Source organism: Enhydra lutris, unplaced genomic scaffold (assembly GCF_002288905.1).
Source record: "Enhydra lutris kenyoni isolate GAN:26980312 unplaced genomic scaffold, ASM228890v2 scaffoldscaffold37, whole genome shotgun sequence".
Lineage (NCBI taxonomy): Eukaryota > Metazoa > Chordata > Mammalia > Carnivora > Mustelidae > Enhydra > Enhydra lutris.
This window is the reverse complement of record NW_019154121.1, coordinates 30,823,378-30,847,944: the sequence shown is the minus strand read 5'-3', so window position 1 is coordinate 30,847,944 and position 24,567 is coordinate 30,823,378. Positions and strand designations below refer to the sequence as shown.

Genomic DNA, 24,567 nt, shown 5'->3' with positions numbered 1-24,567 from the left:
ATGATTGTTCTGCCCTTTAAATTTTTTGAGGTATCAAACTGGATGGGAAGCAGTAAGTTTCTATCAGATTTTGCTTGACTAAAATTTGAAATCACACAGATACAACTACATTGGAGAGATTCTTATGCCAGGATTCTTTTTTATTGATACTTTGAAAATTATTTGGCATAGTCCTGAATTTATAGAAAGGTTAGAAATACAACAAAAAAAAGAGCCTTTTTGCCCCAGAACTGTTTGAGAATTTGCCAACCCGGTTCTCCATTTCCTCAGGATACTTTTGTATATAATGCCTACAAACAGTGCATCCTCCTGTGTATCTACCGTACAACCATCAGGATAATGCAATTGAGGCTGTACCACTCTTGCCCCATTCAGATTTACCAGTTGTCCCAGTCATGTCCTTTGTTGCGAAAGGACCCCGTTCAGAATCACACACTGCTTGTAGTTGTCGGGTCCCTTTAGTTGCCTTCAGACTGAAACCCTTCTTCAGTATTTTCTTGACTTCCCTATCCTCGATACTTCTGAAGATTGCAGGCAAGTTGTTTGGATTTGTGTCTTCATGGTTGGTATCACATTCTTCATTTTGTGCCTGGGGTGGGGAGGAGGTGAGGGAAAGGGAGAAGGGCTGCCTGCACTTAACACACACATACACAAATACTCTCACGCACCCTGGGGTATTACTCAGCCGTGAAAAGGAATGAGGTACTACAATATGTAGGAACCTCGAAAACATCATGCTAAGTGGAAGAAGCCAGACACGAAAGGCCGTTTAGTGTGTGATTCCATTTGTGAGAAATAAACTAGGAAAGGTCAATCCATCCATGTCATATTGATGGTTACCAGGGACCCAGGGGAGGGCAGAATGGGAAACAACTCCTTAGTGAATACAAGGTTTTATTTTGGGGTGATGAAATGTTCTGGAACTAGAAAGTGGTGGTTGCACAACACTGTGACTACACTAAATACCACCAGATTGTTCACTTTGAAATGGTTAATTTTATGTTATGTGAATTTCACTTAAATAAAAAAAATACTTTCAACTGAGAAGTGACTTGAATAGGGCTGATTTGATTCATAACTGAACAGTGAATTTAAATGGACCTTGTTTTACTAGATTTGGTAATTTAAATTATTTTAAATGCCCTAGGGAAAGCATCTGTAACTTTATATTGTGAATTCTTCTTGCTTTGTGGATTTAAAACTTAGGCCTATTACTTTATTTAAATTTATAGGATTAGGGGTTATAGTTTTATTTCAAACCATGACATTTATGAAAATTCTTCAGTGATTTATCATTTTTGTCTGTCTAAATTACTGTCTAAATTCCTGGTCTAAATAATTCACTTACCTCAAAAAGCTTCAGCAAATCACACACTGAATAAAGGGCAGATATAATTCCTTCCCAATGAAATCCTCTAGGGATAAAGTAAGTACCTGTGAGATGTACCACTCTCTGTTTAGTCTGCGCTCCACTCTTGGTGGTACATTTACGTACATGCATTTGTGGATCAGTCCTTTACGAACAGACCAGAACACAGCACTTAGGCTTTACCCTGCAATGTATTCTATGAAACGGTGGCTGTGCCTCGTTTCCTTCTGAGGAGGCTCAGGAGCCCGGACCTCCCCTTCTGCTTCACCAGTTCTGCTGCCATCACTCTTGTGGTGGGTCTGAGGGCTTTGGGTTCTCCTGGCAGGTGGTTCCTGCATCCTGTGAGTGGAGGCAGGCAGCTAGGGGAGCTCTTACATTAAAGATGGGAGAGGGAGAAGGGGTGGGGGCACCTAAGAGAATCAGGACTAGTCTGTTCCCTTCCACTGCCTCCCAGTGACCCTTTTGGCTTTCACTGCTTTTTTTCCCCCCTTGTGTGAGAGAATGAGTGAGACTGGAAGAGGAAGGTGGATCTGGATTCAGATTTTGAACTCAAGATTAACTTCAGGTCAGAAGAGATTGAGAAACAAACATTTGTTTTCTCTTTGTGTGAAGGAGAGCTCCCACTTACTCTGCCATGCTGTTGTGTGGATTAAGTTGTATCTGCAGAGTAATCCACGGTTGGTGCTGGGGCATTGTACGTGGGACTTCGGGGTTGCCTCTCTTCTCTCCACCATCTTTCCTTCCCTTGCCCCCTCCACCGAAGAGGAGGAAGTGGAAGGAGAGTCCTGCTTACAAGGAGAAGAAAGGGAAAGAGCTTGACAAGTTCTTAAGTGCAGTGATTGGCAGCACTCCGGGATCTCCACAGCTGGCTCAGCACCCATGTCAAAATGGAAAGCCTGTTCCTTGGCCTTTCTCACCTCCTGTTAGACCCATGTTTGCTTTCTCCTTTGCTCCTTTGTTCTGCTCTTCGTTTGTATCTGCTTGTGCCTCCAAATGAACTTTGCAACCCAAAACTACATTTTCTAAGAGCTACTGTTGGCTAGTTAGTTGATTTGAGAATGAAATCAGAATGCCTAACTGGTGAAAGTTTTGTGAGCCTTTGCAGGTGAGAGGAGGGTTTCCATTGCAGGAGGTGGTCCTAGCATGACGTATCAGAGCCCCGGGGGGTGACCTGGTTTGGGCTCTCAGGGTCTGCGAGGAGGGAGGGAATTTTCCCTGCAGAGGGAAATCCTCGTGTGGCGTATGAGCTTGGGGGTGATGAGGGGCATCCGCATGTGCTTAGGGGTGCTCTGTCACAGGGCATCAGAGGTTGGGGAGGGCATCCATACAGGATGACAGAGCCCAAGTAGGCTGGTGTCCCTGGAGGGATGGCCTGGCATGGCTATCAGAGGTCAGTGGGGAGGGAGGTAGGGCAGTCCAGAATGGAGAGTCACCTGAGCAGGAGGGTGGCTCTGGATAGGGTAGGAGTGTCGGATCATTTCCAGGGGATTGGTCCATTGAAGGTGGTGGGAGCCATTTGCAGTTACGGGAAGGGGAGGAAAATGAAGATGAACAGGACTGTTGCATCGCAGTTGGACTTGCCAGTGGACTGTCAGTGCGGCCTCATGGTTTTTGACACAAAGTTATCGCAGCAGATCTTGATGTGAAGGTGAGTGCAGGTAACTGTGTATACGTACCTGTATGCATAGTGCGCACGTACAGTCCTTGCCTGTCCGTTGGGAGTGTGACACCCCAGCAGCAGGGAGTATATTCAGCACCAGTTTGGTGCTTCTAAATACAATTTCCCACTAATAGGGACCCAGGCTCCTTGGGGGAGAAGCTGACTGCAGGTTAGGGGAGGGGAAGTTCCAGGCTCATTCTGTGCATGTGGTACTGCCAGAGTGCAAGGAAGTGCCCCAAGAATGATGGGTACATGTCAAAAAGACCCAGAAGCCTCTGAGGGCCTTCACACCGATCGGGGACCTTCTCAGTGTCTGGAGAATGATTGTAATGGACCTACACAGAATAAAATAGAACAATCTTGAGTCCAAACTGATAGGAATCCGTAAATGAATAATCTTTCTTGGCAAGGAACAGGCTATTTTTCCTAGTTTCAGACTTAGCTTCGCACAAAATACTTATTATTTAAAAGGGAAAAGAGTGATGTTAGAGTCAGAGAGCCCTGGCAGACACCATCCTGACCAGTGGTCATCAGAACGTGACCAGCAATAGGGCAGACAAGGTCTCGGCCACCTGGTAGCCTGCAGAGAGAAGTGTGAAGCATTGCTTCTGTGACGCTCCTGCCTTGTGGACGTGACAGACGAAGCTGGACCAAAGCTGAGTTCCTGTTTCCCCGTCAGCCTGCCCCAGCTGCAGCCTTCTCCTCCACAGGCAGTACCCGCTCTGCCGTTCCTGTTCTCAGCTAAAACTCCGATCAGCCTTGAGCGCTCTCTGCCCCCGCCCTCAGGCAGTCCTGTGGGTTCTGTCCTCAGAATCTGCTCCGTTTCAGAAGGTGACGTTTGTGAAATGGTGCTTTAATCAGAGAGGGGGCACTTCAGTAGGTCTGTAAGCCACGGCCACTACTGCCCTATTTCAACTTGACTCAGGGCCTTACCTTAGTAAGGACCCCTTACCAGCATTGACCTGCACTGCTTCGGCCTTCTGTGAGTAGCTGTCACGCTAGGTGCCCATGGGCAGGGTGAGAGGGTGACAGCATCTTGTCTGAATATCCTGAGCCCAGTCACGGTACCTGGAATACATACAGTAGGTTCTGGAAGTGTTTTGTTGAGAGTTGGCGTCGTAGTTATGGTGACCATGCATTCAGGCTTTTCTGGATCGTTGATTTCAAATACTTTACGTATTTGTCCTCATAAGCTTAGTTTTTTGTCAGATTACAGGACCCAGTTTTTGATTTGGAAACTGGTTGGTCTTCTTGCTGGTTGTGTGGTGAGTGTCATGTGAGCTGAGAAGAGAGGGGTTGACTACTGAGAGGAATGTGGAGAGTCGGTGGTTTGCAGGGCAGATGACATAAAGGGGACCCTAGGGACAGAGCTGACTGTGCCCTGGAGTACAGAGCGATGAAACGCATTGAGGTTTGGTGTACAAGAAGACGGGGTACATGGCACTGTATGTGGGAGTCTGTCGTGGCGGGAGGAGCCTCGCACACATACTGGAACAGCTGTGCGGCACCTGGAATGGTGAGCTCTTGTGGGTTTGATCCTGTTTTTAGCATTGGAAGGCAGAAATGGTAGTGGTTGGGGTAAGTTCCTCACTTGACTTGGCAAGGACAAAAGCAGAGAAGCACGCTTCCGGCCACAGCCTGGTAGTTGCCAGAGTTGGCGGTGGACCCGGGTAGACATTGTTCCTAGTGCTTTCCCCAGGAAACATGCCGACTCAGCAAAACGGCTTCTAAGCCTCCTTGTGTGTCTGATTTGAGTTGTGTTTTTGTTGTGTATGATACGGTCTACCTTTGAGCTTTATCAGTGATTTACTGAACAGAGAGGTTTCATGGTTGTTTTGGCTTTTAAGTAGGAAAACACTTCTTTTGGTTGCCACCAGATGGCATTGGTCTCAAAGTTACTCTAGTGGATGTGTATTTCCAGGGTTTAGTATGCATTTTTTCCTTATGTCTTCTTACATTTATTTTCACGTTTTCCTATATTGACTTTAATGGAATGGATATTAAATTAAAGATCCATCTATAATGTTGGTGAGGTTTTCTTTTCCTTTCCCTTTTAGTCTTAAAAAATCTTTAAAAAATTAGATAAAACATTTTTAAACATTTCAGACATGTATGACTGAGAATGTGAAAGCCCACTCTCCTGTGGGATTGTTATATATGCTAGGTTTGTTTTTCTTTTTTTGGTACCTCTGTTTTCCTGTGTATATAAATGCTTTGTGTGTGTGTGTGTGTGTGTGTGTGTGTAAGCATGTATTCTATTTATCGTCCATGCTTTTTCAGTTTTTGTTTTTTACTCAATTTATGTTTGATATCTTTCTGTGTTAGTATTTATTAGCAATATCTTATTTTTAAAAATGACAAAGCAGTGTTTTAAATAGTTTAATAGTAGAATATTAATAGTTAGATACTGTTTGCTAGTCTAATTTATTTTACCTTACCTGTTTTAAGAGGTAGCTGACCAATGGCTTTGTTGAGTTTTTTCCTTGAAATAACCATTTTGAATTGTTTTTTCATACTGTTTTCACAAGTATTTTTTTTCACCTGAATCAGTTTTTGCATTGCTGTGAGGATGTATTTGCCAGTTGTTAATTAAATGCAATTGTGGAATAAATATTTAAATTTAAAAGAGGAGAGAGACTATGGCTTATTCTTCGTAAAATGTGCAGAGTACTTTGTCTTCTCTGTGTGATTCTTAGAGGGCCTGCTCGTTCGACTTACTGAGCCTTTTCACAGAGAGGCGTTTGGGAGTATAGCTCCTTGAACTTCTAGTCTCATACATACAACATTTGTCTCCCAACTACACGTATTTAATGAAAATCTTACGTAACTTTTTTGATTTAAAAGATTTAAGAGTTTTGTCCTTTTTGGATTCCGACTGTACCCTTGCTCTCTCGGGTTGCCGGTGACAATGATCTCTTCTCTTCCAGGTTGTTTCTGAGCACGTTCACCCTGGCGGTGTCAGCCGGGGCTGTTCTGCTCTTACCCTTTTCAATAATCAGCAATGAAATCCTGCTTTCTTTTCCTCAAAACTACTATATTCAGTGGCTAAATGGCTCCCTGATTCATGGTCAGTATATATTGCTTAATAATGAATGTTTTCGTTTTTTTCCGCACTGTATTTTTAGATTTGCCTTTTCTTAATTTCCTTCATAATTTGCATCTTCCTCCAGTAAACCATGAGTCCTTCATAACATCAGAAAACCAGATTTTACTTACTATTCCTGTTCTTACTTGGGACAGCCTTTTCTGTTTTACTTAATCAAGAACCAGTCTTTATACTTAATAATGATTTTGATAAGTAAGTTCTCATTTAAATATGTATCAAGAGAATTTTGGTTTATCTGGATATGTCAAAAGAACTCAACCTCCATTTAAGACCTAAAAATACTAGCCATAGTTTTCTACTTCATTTATTTTCTCTTAGTTACTTTTTTCATTTAAGAATGTGTAATTGAAGGGGGAAAAAACTCTTTTGTCAAGTATGAACTTTAAAATTAATGTGGTTAAAAAAGTGACTTACTTGCTGTGAGCAACATGGTATATTGCTTGGAGGCCAAGTAGACCTGCATTCCAATCTTGACTCTACCATTTTCTAGAAATTTTTGGTGAGGTAGGACATTTTAATTTTAATTTATAAAATATAAGATCTAATACATAGATCTTCTTATTTTTATTGAATTATGATTTCCCCCTTTTATTCTTACTGAATTATAATTTCTTTATATGTGAAACATCAGCTTTTTATTAGATTTTTGTAAATATGTCCTGGTTATTTTTCTTTTTAACTTTATTTGCTTTTTTGATTGACAGAATTATTAACATTTGTATTTTTCCCAGTGTGCAGTCTTTTTTCTTCCTTTGGTTTTTCTAATTGTTCTGTGTTTAGAGGATCCTTTCCCTTCCTGAGATGTGACAAATAATCCCTCCCCCTCTCCCCCCATTTTCTAAAGATGACTTTGTGCATAACTCTTTATCTGGAATTTATATAGACAGCTACCTTTTCTCTCACTCCTTTGTGTTTAAAGAAATGCTGTGTTTGCTGTAGAATATTTGGAAAACAATATACAGTGAAGAAAATTAATGTTACCCAAAATCCTACAACTCACAGAGCTATTGGGAATACTGTGGCCTGTAGCCTTCAGTAAGGTGTATTCCTGTGGATACATAACCAAATGGAAACCTTCATGGACTCACTGATAATTTGTATTTTCCGAAATCAGCATATAAGGGGGAAGTTTCCATGCCATTAACTACTTTTCTGTGCAATTTACAGTAGTGCCTGAAGCTGTTCTAAGCATGGATTGTTCCCATTTTTTTTTAACTAAAAAAGCTACATCTTTACAAATAAATATTTGTCCTTAGGATAAATTTCTGCAGTTTACTTTCCAGGTAAGCACACTTCAAAAGTTTTGAGAAGATATTTCCTGATTCCAGAAAGCAGTGTGAATTCCACTAGTGGTTTCACTTTCCGTGGTGGGATGGGGGAGGGGCTCCTCTTCCCAGAATGCATCTTCATCAACTGTGGGCGGTACTTAAAACCTGCCAATTCAAGGGGTGCCTGGGGCACAGTCAGTTAAGTGTCCGACCATTGGTGTCTGCTCAGGTCATGGTCTCAGGGTCAGGAGCTTGAGCATCGGGTTCCATGCTTGGTGCAGCCTACTTGGATTCTCTCTCTCTGCCCCACCCCCAAATAAATCTTTAAAACAATCATTCCAGTTCAAAAACGTGAAACATTTCTCCTTGTAAATGTACATTACTTTAATTACTAGTATGGTAGACATTTACAACATTTACAAAACATACTCGGAGGTCATTCATAGTTGTTTTTTTTTTTTTTAAAGGTTTTATTTATTTATTTGACAGAGAGACACACAGCGAGAGAGGGAACAGAAACGGGGGAACTGGAGAGGGAGAAGCAGGCTTCCTGCTGAGCAGGGAGCCTGATGCGGGGCTCAATCCCGGGAACCTGGGATCATGACCTGAGCCGAAGGCAAACACTTAATGTCTGAGTCAACATAGTTATTTTTTTAGTAAATTGCCTACCTGTGTTTCCTTTGCCCATTTTTACAGTGTGTTTTCCCCCTTTTTCTTTTTTTTAATTAAATTTTTAATTCTCGTTAGTTAACATACAGTATGATATTAGTTTCAGGTGTACGATACAGTGATTCAACACTCCATGCCCCACCCGGTGCTCAAAACGATAAGTGTTACTTCTTCATCCCCATCACCTGTCTCACTCATCCCCCGACCACTCCTTCCCCTCTGGGAACCACCAGTTTGTTCTCTGTAGTTAAGAGTCTGTTTCCTGTGTTTCCTGGTTTGCCCCCCAACTCTTGTTCGCTTGTGCATTTGTTTTGTTTCTTAAATTCCACATATGAGTGAAATCATAGGGTCTTTGTCTTTCTCTGAGTGACTTATTTCTCCTCGCATGATATTCTCACTCCGTCCATGTTGTTGCAGATGGCAAGATTTCATTCCTTTTTCCACCTGCCTTTTTTTTTTTAAGTAATCAGTTGTTTATCAGGTTAATTGCAAACACTTTCGTCCCGTATGTCCTTTAATACTGCTTAAACTGTTTATTGACATGAAAAATTTTAACATTTTAGTTTAATCATATATTTGAATTTGGCCTTTGTGGTTTCTATTGTGCTTGAAAGTAGAAACAAATGGAGTCATGATGCTCTGAAGACCAAGTGAATTCAGCAATATTAGGACTAATTATTAAATGAATAATTTAATAATTACTCAATTTTTTGCTTAGCAATTGAAAAAAACTCAAATAAGCAAACTGAAATTGATACAAAAAATAAATCTTCTACTGAAAAGTCCGCTGTTACTATGAAAGGCAGGGAACAGCCTGGAAAATAAAGGCTATGAATGTTTTGGTGAGTTATTTTTAGATGACATGTTATTTGTTATTAAAAATACATGCGTAATATATAATTTAGAAAACGTTTTTTACATGTATCATCTAAAATGTTTGAGGAGGACTGTTTGGCATGGTTCCGCTTGGCCCTGCCTTTCTGTAAAGCTATAGGGACTATGGGACATACGTTTTGCAGGGTTGGGCTCCAGGTGTTTTTATCAGCAGTGCAGGTGATTTCAAGCTGGACTAACCAGTATGACAGGTCAACTGGCCTTTGTTTCCAGTTTCGCTGAGTAGAAATAGCGTACTATACTTAATGACCTTCACATACTCTAAATCAAGGTCATTTCTTTTACTCTATTCATGGACTGGAAGTAAGAGCAACTAACACAAGGCATGCCATATGTTTGGAGGCCTTAACTCTGGAAGTAAATATATTTGTTTTATTGTTAGTCTTTCTCATTATGATGTAAAGTGTGCATGTAAGCTCAAATATTTTGTTTATAAATTAGGGCTTAGAGCAATGATTCCCACATAGTGATTGCCTAATAAATGTGTTGAATGAAAATGTAATAAACAATAATTTTGAACTTCAGTAACCTACATCATCTGAAAGTCGGGGAACTAGAGGAAGAACCTTCTAAGTGATGTCACTGCTTCTAAATGTACTCTTAAGGAATCGGTTTCAGGAGGCCTGGGATGTAAGCCTTGGAAATTTTCTTTGAGGGTTTTATGACCCCTGGCTTTGTTTCTGCTGAATCTTTGGTAGGTCTGTATCCTTTGCTGCATGTAGTGAATTTCATGAATCTTTAAATTTATCTTTCTCTTCTAAATTCGTAGCTTTCTTTAACCTTGTCAGTGACATTCAAGGGAGTGATTATTAGTTCCTAAGATTGTCTTGGGTTGAAGATTTTTCAGCCTTAGACATGCTTGCTTCTTGGCTTTTAAAAAATCATTAATGGGCCCAAATTATGGTGATACTAAGACATGCCCTGAGGCATGTCCTGTTTTCTAGACACACTCTTCCTCATCTCCATTGTGGAGGAGCAGTCCAGGTTCTGCTTGGTGGTCAGGACTCCCTTCCTTGCTGGTTGAGAGGCTGGAGGACCATAGAGTGCTGGGCAGCAGTCTGAGCTTCCAGGTCTGTGGGATCACTGTTGTGCCTCCTAGTGGATGTGTTCCTCCCTTTGGAGCTAGAACCTCTAGCCTAGCAGCACTAGTTTCTAAGGTTATAGGAACAGGAGGCAGAAGGTTTGCTAGGGGTCAGTAGGGATACTAGTCAGTGCTACCACTTCCATTTCTGCCCCTTGATTCCTGGGCCTGGGAACCCTGGCTATGGGGAAATACCACCATGTATTGAACACGGGTTCAGGGTGAATACAACTTCTGAGAGTACCTTTCTTCAGCCCTGCGAGGTCGGACCTCCTAGCTAATACCATAACTGAGTCTTCAAAAGGGCATTCTGTTGAACCAGCTGCTTCAGGATGGTGGGAAACATGCTTAAGCAGTGAGTTCCAAGGGCATGGGCCCATTGTTCTGCTGTGAGGTATTTCCTAGACCAGAAGCACTCCTGTGGCGACGGCGGACAAGGCGCTCCGGAAGTCCGCGGGTAGTAGCTTCGGCAGCCGCTCACCCTGTGTTCAGGGTGCATCTGTAGCCAGAGTAAGTGGCTGTTCCCGTAAGGACAAAATGTTGCCCTCTCCATGATGGGAGAGGCCCATTTCACTGAACCCACCACCAGGTAGCTGGTTAATCTCCCCTGGGAGTGGTGCCATAGTGAGGTCTCAGTGTTGGTTTTTGCTGCGGGCAATTAGGCACGCAGTGGTAACCGTGGCCAGGTGAGTCTGATGTGTAGCGGTGCACATAGCTGAGCCCACGCCTGTTCTCCACCTGCCGTCATGGCCACTTTGTTGATGAGCCCATTGGACCAGGACAGGGGTGCTGGGGAAAGAGGTTGACTGGTGTCCTATCCACTTGATTATTATTATTTTTTAAGATTATTTATTTATTTATTTGACAGACAGAGATCACAAGTAGGCAGAGAGGCAGGCACAGAGAGGAGGAAGCAGGCTCCCTGCCAAGCAGAGAGCCCGACGTGGGGCTCGAACCCAGGACCCCGGGATCATGACTTGAGCTGAAGGCAGAGGCTTTAACCCACTGAGCCACCCAGGCACCCCTATCCACTTGATTATTAAACTTCTCCTTTGCCAGTGTCCTCTTTTGACGAGCAGCCGCATGGGACACGTATATCTTCACATTTTTTTTCCCCATTCAGAGAGTTCTGTCTGTATACCTCTGCCCCAAATTCCCTTGCTACCAGTTTTCTAGTTGTTTCTTCCTGACCATCTGGCACATCACTGAACACAATGCATGAATTTATAATTACATGTCTGGCCATTTCTCCTCCCAAACAAAGTGAACAGCCAGGAGCATCGGGAGGATGTCCCTTCTCTGCTGTCCTTCAGGGATGTTTCAGAGGCCCCGTGCTGCGGCCGTGCACTCTGGGTGCTGTCGTGCAGAGCCATCTGTAAACCGGGCTGGAGTCTTTTCTCTCTGTCAGCTGACGTAAGGAACTCCCTGCGAGGCCTCAGGTGCGAGTTGGGGGGAAGTCGTAGAGTAGGAGTGGGGGCCACGGGTGTTTGGTGCACTTGTTCGTGCGACTTACTTGTACCTCAGGGCCTGCTTGCGCTGGATCATGTCCGGACCACTTCTGTGGAGTGGCAGAGTGCTGCTGCATGTCTGATGTTACGGCTCGGTGGGTCAGATAACAAACACCCTGTTCACGATGGGCAGCTCCAGGCACATGGTGACTCGGTGGCTCATGATGAAGTGTTCAATCTCTTTTAAGGCCCAGTAACAGGCCAAGATCTGTTTCTTAAAAGAGACTGGTTATCTGTGCAGGGCTGTCCTTCGTGTATGTCCCAGAGGGGCAGGGGCTGTCGTGCTGTAGGGCTTTGCTCTAAAGTCCTAAGGGCCTGTGCCGTGATCTGTCTCTAGTGCCTGTCAAAGGCTCCAAGCAGCATCCCTCTCTGCCATGGACACTTAAGGCACCAGTGGATTTGCGGACCCGGTGACCCGAGGAGGAGAGCAGCTTGCACAGCAGCCTGTACTTGTCACAGAACCTTCTTTTGTTCTGGACCCCACCGTACACTGGCAGCTCTGGGCGTCACTTGGTAAATGAGCTGGAGTAGCACACCCAGAGGGGGTCTCTGAGGAATTTGTTACCTGTAAAATCCCAAGAAGCCCATGGACAGTTGTTCCTCTCTTGGTTGTAGGAAGAGCCAGATTCAACAACTCACCCTTCTCCTGAGAAGAGAGCTCTCCATGTGCTCCACACCACTAGACCCCTAGAACTTTCACTGACATGGAAGGAAGGCCCCTGAATTATCCTTGGATTGATTCTCCACCTCTGACATGAAAATGTCTTACCAGTAAGTCTAGATACTTGCTACTTCTCACTCACTAGATCCACTCAGCACAATGTCATCATTAGAATAGGCCCCTGTGACATTTTGTGGAAGGGAAAGGCCATCAGAATTCCTGCAAGTTAAATTGCGATACAGGACTGAAGAGGTGGAGGGCCCTGAGGGAAAACAGTGAGGGCGCTTTGCTGGCCTTGCAGCTGCAAGTAAACTTCTTGCGGTGGGTCTTGGGGACAGAGATGGAGACAGAGGCCAGGAGTCACACACCAGGTACCAGTGTGTTAATTTACTCAAGCATTGAAACCACATCTGGAACAGCAGCTGGAACAACAGCAACAGCGGGGGGTCACCATCGAGTGAGGCTTATAGTAATCCACTGTCATCGTCCTAAGGTCTGTTCTGGGGATGTGGGAGTCACCACTTTTGTGTCTTTCTAACCCTTGATGGTGGCACTAATCTCTGCATTTCTTTTGGTGATGTGGCGTGACTTTTGGTTTACTATTTTCCTAGTTAGAGGCAATTCTGGAAGCTTCTACTTGGTGTTTCCCACTGTAGGAGCCCTTACTACACAGGTCAGGGGACCAGAGTAGGGATTCTGTCAGCTGTGAAGTATATCTATTCCGTGTGCATTCTGGCACTGGGCACGTGACCATAGACCGGGTTTGCAGACCCACTGGGACATCTGTGAGACCTGAGCTAATATTCCATTGACCGGCTGACCTCCATAACCCCTTCCTCTGACTGGTGGGCCACAGTGGTGTTTTGGGTCTCCTAGATTTAGTGTCAGGTCAGAGCCAGTGTTTAGTAGTCCTTGGAAAGTCTCAGGGTTTCCTTCACCCCAGTGTAGTTACATCATCCACACTCGTCAGTCATTTAACATTTTGTAAAACTTAGGAGATTTTCTTGAGTTGTTATTTGTCTTCTTGGTTAAGCCTTTCGTGAATTTATGCCAAATTCTTTGAGGTCTCAGAATATGTCTGAAATTATCTTTATCTCCCATGGATCATTGCTCCAGTACTTTCACACTGAAATTTTCCAGTAAAGATTCATCGTTCAGTGAATAAAAGTTATTTATTGTGTCATTAGCAATACCTTGGTTAAAAAAAGAACTTAATTTGAAAAGAAATAGAATGACTTACCTATAAAATTGTCAGTATGGATGGTTTTGATTGCTTGTGCCTTAGTGTGTAAATCACATGGATTAGGCCAATATGAGTGTTGATAATGCTTTAGTATGTTTAAAAAGATCTAGTTTGAATTACATACAGTGTCTGGATTTTGGGCACATGGATTTAAGATGTCACATGTTAACCAGATAACGGTAGAATGCCACTTCACTTCTGTGGGCCAGAATTTAGTAACGGAAATAAATATTACTCTTCGTTCTAAATCTGTATCATGTAACAAGATGTATCTCTGTCTACAGTGAGAAAATTATTAAAACAGCTTGAAAAATGTGATGTACAAAAATGCTGTCGGAGCTGGAATGAGGCAGAGTGGTGATCCTCTGGTCATGGGCAGTTTCAGCCCAGTGTCTGTCAGCCAGGTGCAGCTGAGCTGCGTCCCATCGTTCCCTTAGTGTGGGTATGACATGGCCAACAACTGTAGCTATTCTGGGATGGTACAAAGAGCAGAGATGACAAATTCAAATGGTAACTAAAATGTGTATTGTCACTTTTATTGTTAAAATTGGAAAAGGGTGAAAAATGGACAGAAAAAGAAAGCATCTATTTGTATTCACTTTCTTTGTATCTTGTTAAAAACTTAGAAAAATACGAAGTTAGTCAGTTTCACAGGTTGAAAAACTGATACACGGGATTTTCTTCTCTGGGTGATAGACATGTCTTGGAATGAGATGGTGACTTGTGAATGTACTAAATGCATTGAATTACTCCCTTTCAATGGGAATTTCACGTAATGTGAGATTAAAGTTAAAAACTAAACAGGAGTAAATCTTTGGAGGGTAGGAGAATAACGGCGTTCAGTTGTAGCCTTAAATGGTCAGGAAATAATTCTTTAGTTCTTTGAGGTATCCCCGCACTGGGGGCAATGTTTGCTAAGCTGTCCATACTTCCTTATGAAACAGACAGAGACACAGATTTATAACATGATTGCCTGGTTGACATTTAGTTGTTAAGAGATAGCCACCATGAACCTGACTAGTCTTTTTAAGGCGTGGATATTTTACTTTGATTTTTCAACAGGAATAGACAGTATGCTTTTGTGGGTATCATGAAGGAACAATACAAAATCCATCTTTATTTTATCAATTTTCAGGTCCCACAGAATATTTAAAAAAGTCAGACTTCTGGATTATAAGCAATCAAACTTAAAAAGAAAAATAAATATTACATCTACTTATGTATAGATATTAAATCAAAATCAGTCCTTCATAAAGTTTAATATATCATTATTTAATTTTACCAGTAGTTTCTAATTAATTGGTCTTAATAGTCACTTATTACCATAGTTACTGGATATTAATAGAGGTATTATTTTTAATATTAAAAATAAAGCACAATCTAAGTGTCAAAGTAAGAAATTTACTTAATTGAATTTTGGTAGATCCTAACAGTGGAGTGCTTTTTTGGCCGTTAGAGAAAGATGTTGAAAAACATATTTTTCTCTGGGTGGTAGAATTAATTACAGAATACAAAATTTTTTTTGGTGATTGTATTGTATAATATTTCTATAACAGACATTGCTTTTTTGTTATAAGAAAAAAGTTATATTAAGATAAAAAGTTTCACAACTCATTGCTAAAATTGTTCTTTATTTTTTGTTTTTCTTCTAATAGAAGCTGTTCTAATTCTGAGGTTCACACAATACTTACTGTTCAAAAGCAGATTGTCTTTCTCTAAAGCTTCTGCTTTCTTGGTAGAATTTTTTAATTATATAACTCACTTTTTGACAACTGCATTAGATCCTCAATCCCACTGAAATACTGATTTTAACTTAGATTTGTTATTTTGGAAATGTACTGAATATGGCTAAACTCTAATTAATTTTCTGTTTTAAATTCATGAAATTTTTGACCTAGATGACGGAAAGTAATAGATCAGTCATTCGCTTCATAGTATTCTATGGTGGACTTTGGAATATTTTGTACTCCAGCAGATGGAGCTAGAAGTTAATGCATCCTGTGATGATCCGGCAGTTCTGTTTGGTTTGGTTTGAAATGAAGTCTTCTAGGATTAGTAAATAACCTTTGTTTAAGTTTAGGTACATCTTTGGGGAATAGACATAAGAGATCTTTCGAAAAGGTTGTCACTGATACTGATTTAGACAAACTATGAGGTTTTTGAATTTTTTTGGTTATATTGATATAATTTAGCTATATTGAAGTAATTTTAGCCTTTTGACTAGAGAAATTTGATTAATATTTTTATTTTATAAATTAATATGTAGTCATATATAATAAATTATATTATATATATTAGTCCTAATTTAAAATTGGGAAAGTTTTATCAAAATTATAGAATAATTCTCAAGGGATATTTATGTATGCATGTCTGATGTATGTTTGTAAAATGCTGGAAACTTATTAAGTCTTACAAAATTGTCAAGAATATAATTACTACTTGGGAATGTTAGTTGTATTATTTTTCTCTATATTAGGTGTTTTTCTCAAAGTAACTTCAACTTATATGTTGTAGATTTAATAATTAAATTAGCATAAACTAAGTCTGAGACTTTCACATTTATATACTCTGGTAAATAAACTTAATTTTTTGCATTTACTTATTTAGTCTTTGAATAAAAACTGGTTATTTATGTAGATGATTATCCTGTTTAGATAAGACCATCAACTCTCAAATTCTTTGTGTTAAATGAATATTTCTTGCAAAAATAAATACAGTGGAGGTTCTGTATCACATTATATCCCTTTCTACAGTTGTGGTTGTCAAAACCGTTAGTACTAACGTTGAATCTCCTGTAAAAGAGACAGTTGGGGGAAAATAAAAGAAATTATAAAATTATATATACATACACACACATATGTATTATATGTATACACACACATATATAGCATACTTATATACACATATTTACACATATTACGTGTATATGAAGTTCAGCATGTAAAAGCGTAGGCTTCTGATTTCATGCCAGACTAACCGAGTTGGTATTCAGAATCTTTGTAATCATACGCACCATTTTCTTCACTTGTTCTGCAGACATTGCTGCTTCTTCATATCTGTTGATAGAGATTTCTCCAGCTTTTCATAACTGTCTTCGTTTTAAGTGTGTGGGTTAGTCAGGACAGATACTTCTTCTGATTTGTGAGCTTTTGCCCAAGGCAGAGTCTTATTTCTTAACTTTTGATTCTTAGAGAGAAATTTGTAGCTTTCCCTGCATGAAAGGGGAATGATTAGAAGGATGAATTCTTGAAGTATGTGTATTTATAGCTCAATAACAATAAAAAAGTCCGCTTCTGTGCTACGAATGATAGTTGTTTCAAATTACAAAAACTTACAAAGTTTCCCCCAGTATAAAAGTTAGTGGAGTTTAAGCCTCCAGGGGTTTATATTCTTGGCGGCAGCTGTTAGAGCGCGGTCTGAGCTCCCTGCTCGGTGGTGATGTGTACTTCGGCTGAAGCTGGGAGTTGAACTGTGCGGCCAGTGAGCTGGTGGATACAGTGAGTGGCATGGCCTAGGGGAAGCCCAGCATTTTGTTGGGACATTACCAAACAGGGATTTGGAGAGTTTTGAGTTTTACAAGGAGGTTTAAACATGTTTCATTTTTTTTAAGGGTCTTTGCTCCTTATAGAAAACTTAAAATATGTAGAAAAGTAGGAAGAAAATCATCCATAATTTTAGTATATTCACCTTGTTGGTAATTTATGTAATTCTTTGCAGTTTACTTTCTGTATCTATTATTGGTCATTGTTGTTTTCATATATTTTTAATATCATGTATATACAGGTTTTTGTTTTGTGAGCTTTTTGGGGTATAATTAATGAGAATCTTTTTTTTTTTTTAATTTTAAAAAGATTTTATTTATTTGAGAGTGCGAGCATGAGAGAGCATGAGCTGGGATAGGGGCAGAGAGAGAGGGAGAAGCAGGCTCCCTGCTGAGTAGGGAGCCCAAAGAGACTGGTTTCTATCCCAGGACCCGGGGATCATGACCTGAGCCAAAGGCAGATGCTTAACTGACTGAGCCACCCAGATGCCCCTAATGAGAATACTTCTTTGGGAATGGTTGAGAGCTAATTTTAGTTGTAACTCACTTTCTTGTCTTTATCTGGTCACATTGCTGGTGTGCATTAGAATTTTTCAATTGTTTGGAGCATTTGCATTATTTTGAGATGGCTGGCAGGAGGCACTGACATTTGTTTAGTATTTGGTATGTTATTTCTCTTCTGTTCTTTCTGAGAGCCTATGAGTTAAGTTATAGCCTGTTTTATACATGAGGAAACAGAGTTGCAGTTCCTTTTCTCGCTCATATACAACTGATAGATGCAAACTTAGGCTAGTCCGACAGAAAGTCAGACATAAAGTACCGCCCACTCAGACATCTGCCATCAGGACTTTTAGGCCTTTTACATCATGAATAGTATGAATGCTTTGTTTTGTTACAGGACATTATAGCACACAAAGTACATATAGTACAATCAATGTTTTATCGAAGTTGGATTTGTTAAAACCTTCCCATAGTTGGTGTTTTCAGAAGGCTTGGGTTTACATGTGCTCACATATAAACACACGTAGCAGTGCTGAATTCTGTTTCAGTGTTTCACAAACTGATCAGAAGCTCGACTAATTTTGTTTTACACAGATGGATAGGATTACTAAGCTGTCATATTCTCCATTTAAACATTTCCTTTAGTAAAATCTTATTAAGCTGATTGCTTTTTGTAGCAGATATTAGCAAAATTCAAAATATTGTGCTTTTTTCATCCAGAATGTTAAGTGTGAGATCCATAGAGTTGGATCTTGCTCTCTAAAAGAGCAAGAGATCTTGAATCTAATCCCTTGTCTGTCATTTGTAAGTTACGGAGTTTGTGTGGCATTTATTTAACCTCTTTTTAAAAAGGAGTTTGGTTTCTGAGTGAATTAAACAAGGGATCTCCAAGTTCTTTTCTGCTCTAAAATTCTGTTTCCTTTTATTCTTGGTGCATTAAAATAAAAGTGAACTTTTGCTTATTTTGAACGAATCTTAATTTCAGAATCTTACAAATGTAGTCCATCCTGCTTAAGTATTTTGTTAAAGACATCTTTATTTAGACCATTAGAAACAAGAAGAGAGGTCCTTTTAGTATAAAGCAATTCTTTGAGAAGATCTAAAACTAGTACTTTTTTACCTTAAGTGATTTATTTTTTCCTTTCAGAGTGTAAATTGAAAATAGCAGGTACAATAGGAGCTTAACAAACGGAGGCTTTGCAATGATTTCATTATATTTAAGATGTTTTTAGGACACTATCTTTTTAAAAAAAATTTTTTTAAATTTATTTACTGAGTGAGAGCAAGAGAGAGCACACAAGCAGGGGCAGTGGCAGGCAGAGGGAGAAGCAGACTCCCTGCTGAGCAGCGAGCACAATGTGGGACTTGGTCCCAGGACCCTGGGATCATGACCTGAGCTGGAGGGAGACACTTACTGACTGAGCCACCCAGGCGCCCTTAGGACACTCTCATTTGATTACGGTATACTTTCTAAATGTATCAAAGAATATAATGAGCAGGGTATAGAAAAGGGAGAAAAAACAGTAAACTTGATGGTTTTGTGAGGTATCCTAGAGGTCCACTGTGGAATGTGTACTGGAGCAATTATATTTTAGGAATTTAGGGCAAGAGAGTAAAGAGAATGGATATTTTACAATAGGGAACAATTTCGTTGAGTAAGTGAGAACGAAGACATAGGAATGAGGTTTAGGCTTTATTGAGTTGTGTTGAAGCAATTAAAAAGGGGCAAGAACACCAGTAAGTATTTGGGAAGCTGACTTCAAACAGCGGGTAACTACAGGTTAAAAACAGCTGTTTAAAGATTGACAAATCCACGAGGACAGTAAGTAAAGAAAGAGTGAACTGCTGTGGTGTTTTATGCCCAGAGCATTCCCTGTGTTTATTGTTTTATCAAAAACTAAGGCTCAGGTATGAAGTAAGAAAATCAGTATTCAAGTTGAAAAGCTACATATAGTCCAGCGAAGATGAGTAAGAGAGATTGTGGTACCCTGTCACCTAAAACAACTAAGTTTTCAAGAAAACGTAGGCACTGAAGCATAGCAATTCAGCATATATGAGTCCTGCAACGAGGGTGCTGCTGGGAGGGTGGGGGTGCAGGGTACAGATGCGGGGGGCAAGTGACTGGAGGTTCTGGACAGAGTACTAGACAGGAGCGAGTCGCACTGAGAAACACGCGTTTTACAGATGGATGAATGAAAGGGCTATCATAATCTCAGTTTAAACATTTCTCCTTGTAAGGTCTTATTAAACTGATGTTCTTTTTGTGGGGGTGGGGGAAGCTGAAATGAAGGTTTTTCATGAGGTTGCATTCCTTATTGGAGGCTCTGGGGAATAATTTACTTCCAGGATCATTCAGGTTATTGGCTGAATTTGGTTGGTTGTGGTTGTAAGACTGAAGCCCATTTCCTTGCCAGGTGCTGGTCTTTGCCCTAGAGGCTGCCCACCTCTTATGTTTTTCATATGACCCCTTCTAGCAAAAGTGGGTTGAGTTCCTCTCTGATATATACCCTTCTGCTGCTTCTCTCTGACTTCAGCTGGGGAAAGTTCTCTACTTTTAAAGGTTATTTGGGTAGGTTTCACCCACCTGGCTAATCTAAGATGATCTCTCTGTCTCCCTATGTTAAGGTCCATGACCTTAATAATTATATCTGCAGTCTTTTTGGCATTGAATATTGGTCTTCTTTCCTGCCCACCCATCTCCCCCCATTCAGGTCTACCTAGAACCTCAGAATGTGGCCTTATTTGGAAATAATGTCTTTGAAGATGTAATTAGTTAAGATAAGGTCACATGGGCTTAGGATGGGCCCTAATTTAATTACTAGTATCCTTAAAAGAAGATAAAACGAAGACGCAGACACACCTGAAAAAGGCCATGTGAAGACATAGGTAGATTTGGAGAGATAGATCTATAAGAACTAGGAATGCAGCTACCAGAAGAGATAACGAAGGATTCTTGCCTAGAGCCTTCAGAAGGGATATGGCCCTACTGATACTGTGATTTTGGACTTAGAGCCTCCAGAACTGTGAAAGAACAAATTTCTGTTGTTGGAAGCCATCCAATTTGTGGTACTTTGTTAGTGCAACCCTAGGAAACTAATATATCATGTAATGTAACATATTCACAGATTCTAGGGGTTAAGATGTGGACATCTTTGGGAGTTCACTCTGCCTACCTGGAGTCCACAGCTGAGTAGAAAGCAGGGCCTCCCTGCTCATTAGGGCGCCTGCTTCTCCCTCTCCCCTGCTTGTGCTTTCTCTCTCTCCTCTCTCTCAAACAAATAAAATCTTAAAAAAAAAAAAGATAATTGGCTGCTTAAAAAATAGTAACAATGTATTGTGATTTTATGGCATACACAGGTAAAATGCATGACAACAATAGCACAAAGGCAGAAGGAAAGAAATGGAAATACACTATTGGAAGGTTATTATGCTGTACATGGGTATTCTATCACTTGAAAGATTGTGATTAGTTAAGGTGTATGTGATAAACTTGCACATAACCCTAAAATAGTTTAACGAAGAGGTATAGTCAATAAGCTACTGTAAAAAATAAAATGGAATCATAAAAATTAATCCAAAGGAGTACAGAAAAAGAAGAAAACGGGACAATAAATGAGACAAATAGAAAATAAAGAGCAAACCAACAGACTTAAACCTGACCATATCAGTAAACATCAGTGGTGGTCTAAACATTCCGATTAAAAAACCGAGATTGGGGGCACCTGGTAGGCTCAGTCAGAAGAGCATTTAACTCTTTTTTTTTTTTTTTTTTTAAGATTTTGTTTATTTATTTGTCAGAGAGAGAGAGCAAGCACAGGCAGACAGAGTGGCAGGCAGAGGCAGAGGGAGAAGCAGGCTCTCTGCCGAGCAAGGAGCCCGATGCGGGACTCGATCCCAGGACGCTGGGATCATGACCTGAGCCGAAGGCAGCTGCTTAACCAACTGAGCCACCCAGGCGTCCCAGAAGAGCATTTAACTCTTGATCTTGGGGTTGTGAGTTTGAGCCCCATTTTGGGTGTAGAGATTACTTAAAAATAAATAAATAAACTTTAAAAAAAGGCAGAGATTATCAGATTAAATAAAAAGGAGGGACTCAAGTATATGGGGCCTACAGTAAACTCATCTTAAATCTACAGACACAAATGTGTTTAGAGCAATAGCAGAAAAAAGGTATGCCATGCTAATCCTAATAAAAAGAAAGCTGGAATAGGTATATTATTATTATTAGAAAAGGGTATCAATTTTGCCAGGCATAAATAAGATCATTTCATAATGATGAAGAACTTAATTCATCAAAACATAATAAACATTTATCTACCTAATAAGTAGCTATTAAATACGTGAAGCAAAAACTTAGAGAAATCAATTAAATTAGATACAAATTCGAGTAAGTAAAAAATACAAATTAGAGTAAGAAAACTTAACAAAATCACAGTTCTATTCAGATTTACCAATATCTTCTTTTTAATAATTGATGGAACAAATTAAGAAAATTAACAAGATAGAAGATTTGAATAACATTCTTAACTAACTTGGCCTAATTTATTTATTTATTTATTTATGTTTTCAGATTTTATTTATTTATTTGACAGAGAGAGCCACAGCGAGAGAAGGAATACAAGCAGGGGAGCAGCAAGCAGAGGGAGAGGGAGAAGCAGGGTTCCTCCTGAGCAGGGAGCCTGATGTGGGGCTTAATCCCAGGACCCTGGAACTATGACATGAGCCTAAGGCATTCACTTAGCAACTGAGCCACCCAGGTGACCCTAATTTGGCCTACTTTGCATTTATAGACCACTCTGCCCAACACCAGTAGAATATACATTCTTTTAGTATACTAGGCACATTTGCCAAGAGAGACCATATTCTGTGCCATAAAATAAATCTCAATTCTTTTTTTTCTTAATTTTTAAATTTTTTAACAAACATATAGTGTATTATTAGCCCCAGGGGTACAGGTCTGTGAATCGCCAGGTTTACACATTTCATAGCACTCACCATAGCACATACCTTCCCCAATGTCCATAACCCCACCACCCTCTCCCAACCCCCTTCACCCCAGCAACCCTCAGTTTGTTTTGTGTAAATCTCAATTCTTTCAGAAGAATTTAAGACATATAAGATATGTTCTTTAATGAAATTAAATGGGAAACCAGTGGCAGAAACATACTTAAAAATCCCTCAATTATTTGGTAACTAAATAACTAATAAGTCAAAGAAGAAATTAGAAGGGGAATTTGAAAGTACTTTGAACTAAATGAAAACAAAAATAAAACATTTGAAAATTTATAGCACTAAAATGTCCATTTTAGAAAAGAAAAAAGGTCATAAATCAGTGCCCATAATTCCTACCTTAAGAAAACAGGAAGAGGAGAGCAAATGAATACCAAATTAAGGAAATTGGAAATAAAAAAAAGATAAGAGGAAAAATCAGTGAAATAGAACAGGAAATACAGAGAAAGTGAGAAGATCAATAAAATTAAGCTGCAGTCAGGTTGATTAGCAAAAAAAAAAAAAAAAAGAAAAAAAGAAAAGACACCAGTTACTAATAAGAGGAATGAAAGAGGTGACATCATTATGGATTCTACAGGTATTGAAAGGATAATTAGTGCACATTGTGAACACCTTTATGTCAATACAACACCTTAGAGAAATGGGAAAATTTGGAAGGCAAAAACTACTGAAGTCTCACAGATGTAGAAATGTTACAAATGTTCTTACAAATAAAACTGTAGGCCAAGAAGAATTCACTCTCAGTTCTATTAAATATTTAAGGAAGAAGCAGTATCTTTTAGAAAATTGGAAATGAAGGAATACTTCCTAATTCATGGTGCCTAGCATTACCTTGTTCCCAGAACCAGACAGACATTATAGGAAAAGAGAGTTATGCATAAATTCTAAGCAAAATTTAATAAATCAAATGTAGCAATATATAAAAAGAATACATTATAATTTTTGAAAAATCAATGAATGTAATTACTATATTCAAACCCTAAAAAAGAAAAGTCACCACAATACATGCAGAAATATCAGAAGAAAAATTCAACATCCATTCTTGATAAAATCTCTCAGCAAATTAGGCATGAAAGGGAATTTCTTCAACCTAATAAAGAGCATCTGTAAAAACCCTACAGGTAACATTATGCTTAATGAAAGACTGAATGCTTTTCCCTGGGAATAGAAACAAGGCAAAGATGTCCCCTCTCACCACTTCTATCCAACATTGTTATGGTGATTTTTAGAAAATAAAGAACATTGAGGTTGGAAAGGAAAAAGTGAAACTGTCTCTACTAACAGATGATATGGTTGTCTATATAGAAATTGTGGTAGAGTCTTATTATTAAGAAGCTCTTAGAACCAATTAATGAATTTGCAAGGTTGCAGGATATACAATAAATATACAAAACTCAACTGTATTTCTGTATACTTGCAATGAATAAGTGGACATTGATTAAAAAAAAAAAACAATGCCACTTGTATACAGTAGCATTAGAATCATGTTATACTTAGGGATGTGAGAGACCTATGTACTATACAGTATAAAACACTGCTGACAAAAAATAAAGAATGCCACAATAAATGGAGAGATGTACCATGTTCATGGATAAGAAGACAATGTTAAGATGTCAGTTTTCTCCAAATTGGTCTACCAATTCAATGCAATCTCATTGAAAATCCCAGAAGGGTTTTTTCCCCCCTTTTTTTGGTAGAAATTGAAAAGCTGATCTGAAATCGAGATGGGAATTCAAAGGACTTAGCATAGCCAAAACAACTTTGAAAGTGAACAAAATTGGAAGACTTACTACCCAACTCAAAAACTATTTTAAGGCCATGTAATCAAGATGGTGTGTAATCAGCATAAAGCTAAATAGATCGACTCAATGGAATAGAAGATCCAGGAATATATCTACACATATACTGTCAGTTTATTTTCAGTGAAGGTGCAAAGGCAATTTGGTGGAAAAAGAGTATTCTTTTCTACAAATGGTGTTGGAGCAATTGGATAGTCATAGGGAAAAAAATGAACTTCAGTCCATACCTGGCACCACATACAAAAAGTGACTCAAGG

General features: G+C 39.7%; 1 protein-coding gene across 4 annotated transcripts in view; it reads left to right on the top strand.

Moving 5' to 3' along the window:
- The window catches only part of LOC111154465 (limb development membrane protein 1), a 154,483-nt gene that overhangs the window by 40,382 nt on the left and 89,534 nt on the right, over positions 1-24,567 (top strand). For 3 of the 4 annotated variants that reach the window (XM_022514072.1, XM_022514073.1, XM_022514074.1), the window contains exon 4: positions 5,957-6,096. The exons of the other annotated variant lie outside the window; for it this stretch is intronic. In XM_022514072.1, coding sequence (XP_022369780.1) covers positions 5,957-6,096 — 140 coding nt within the window. The remainder of the gene's footprint in view (positions 1-5,956; positions 6,097-24,567) is intronic. 4 annotated transcript variants of the gene reach the window in all.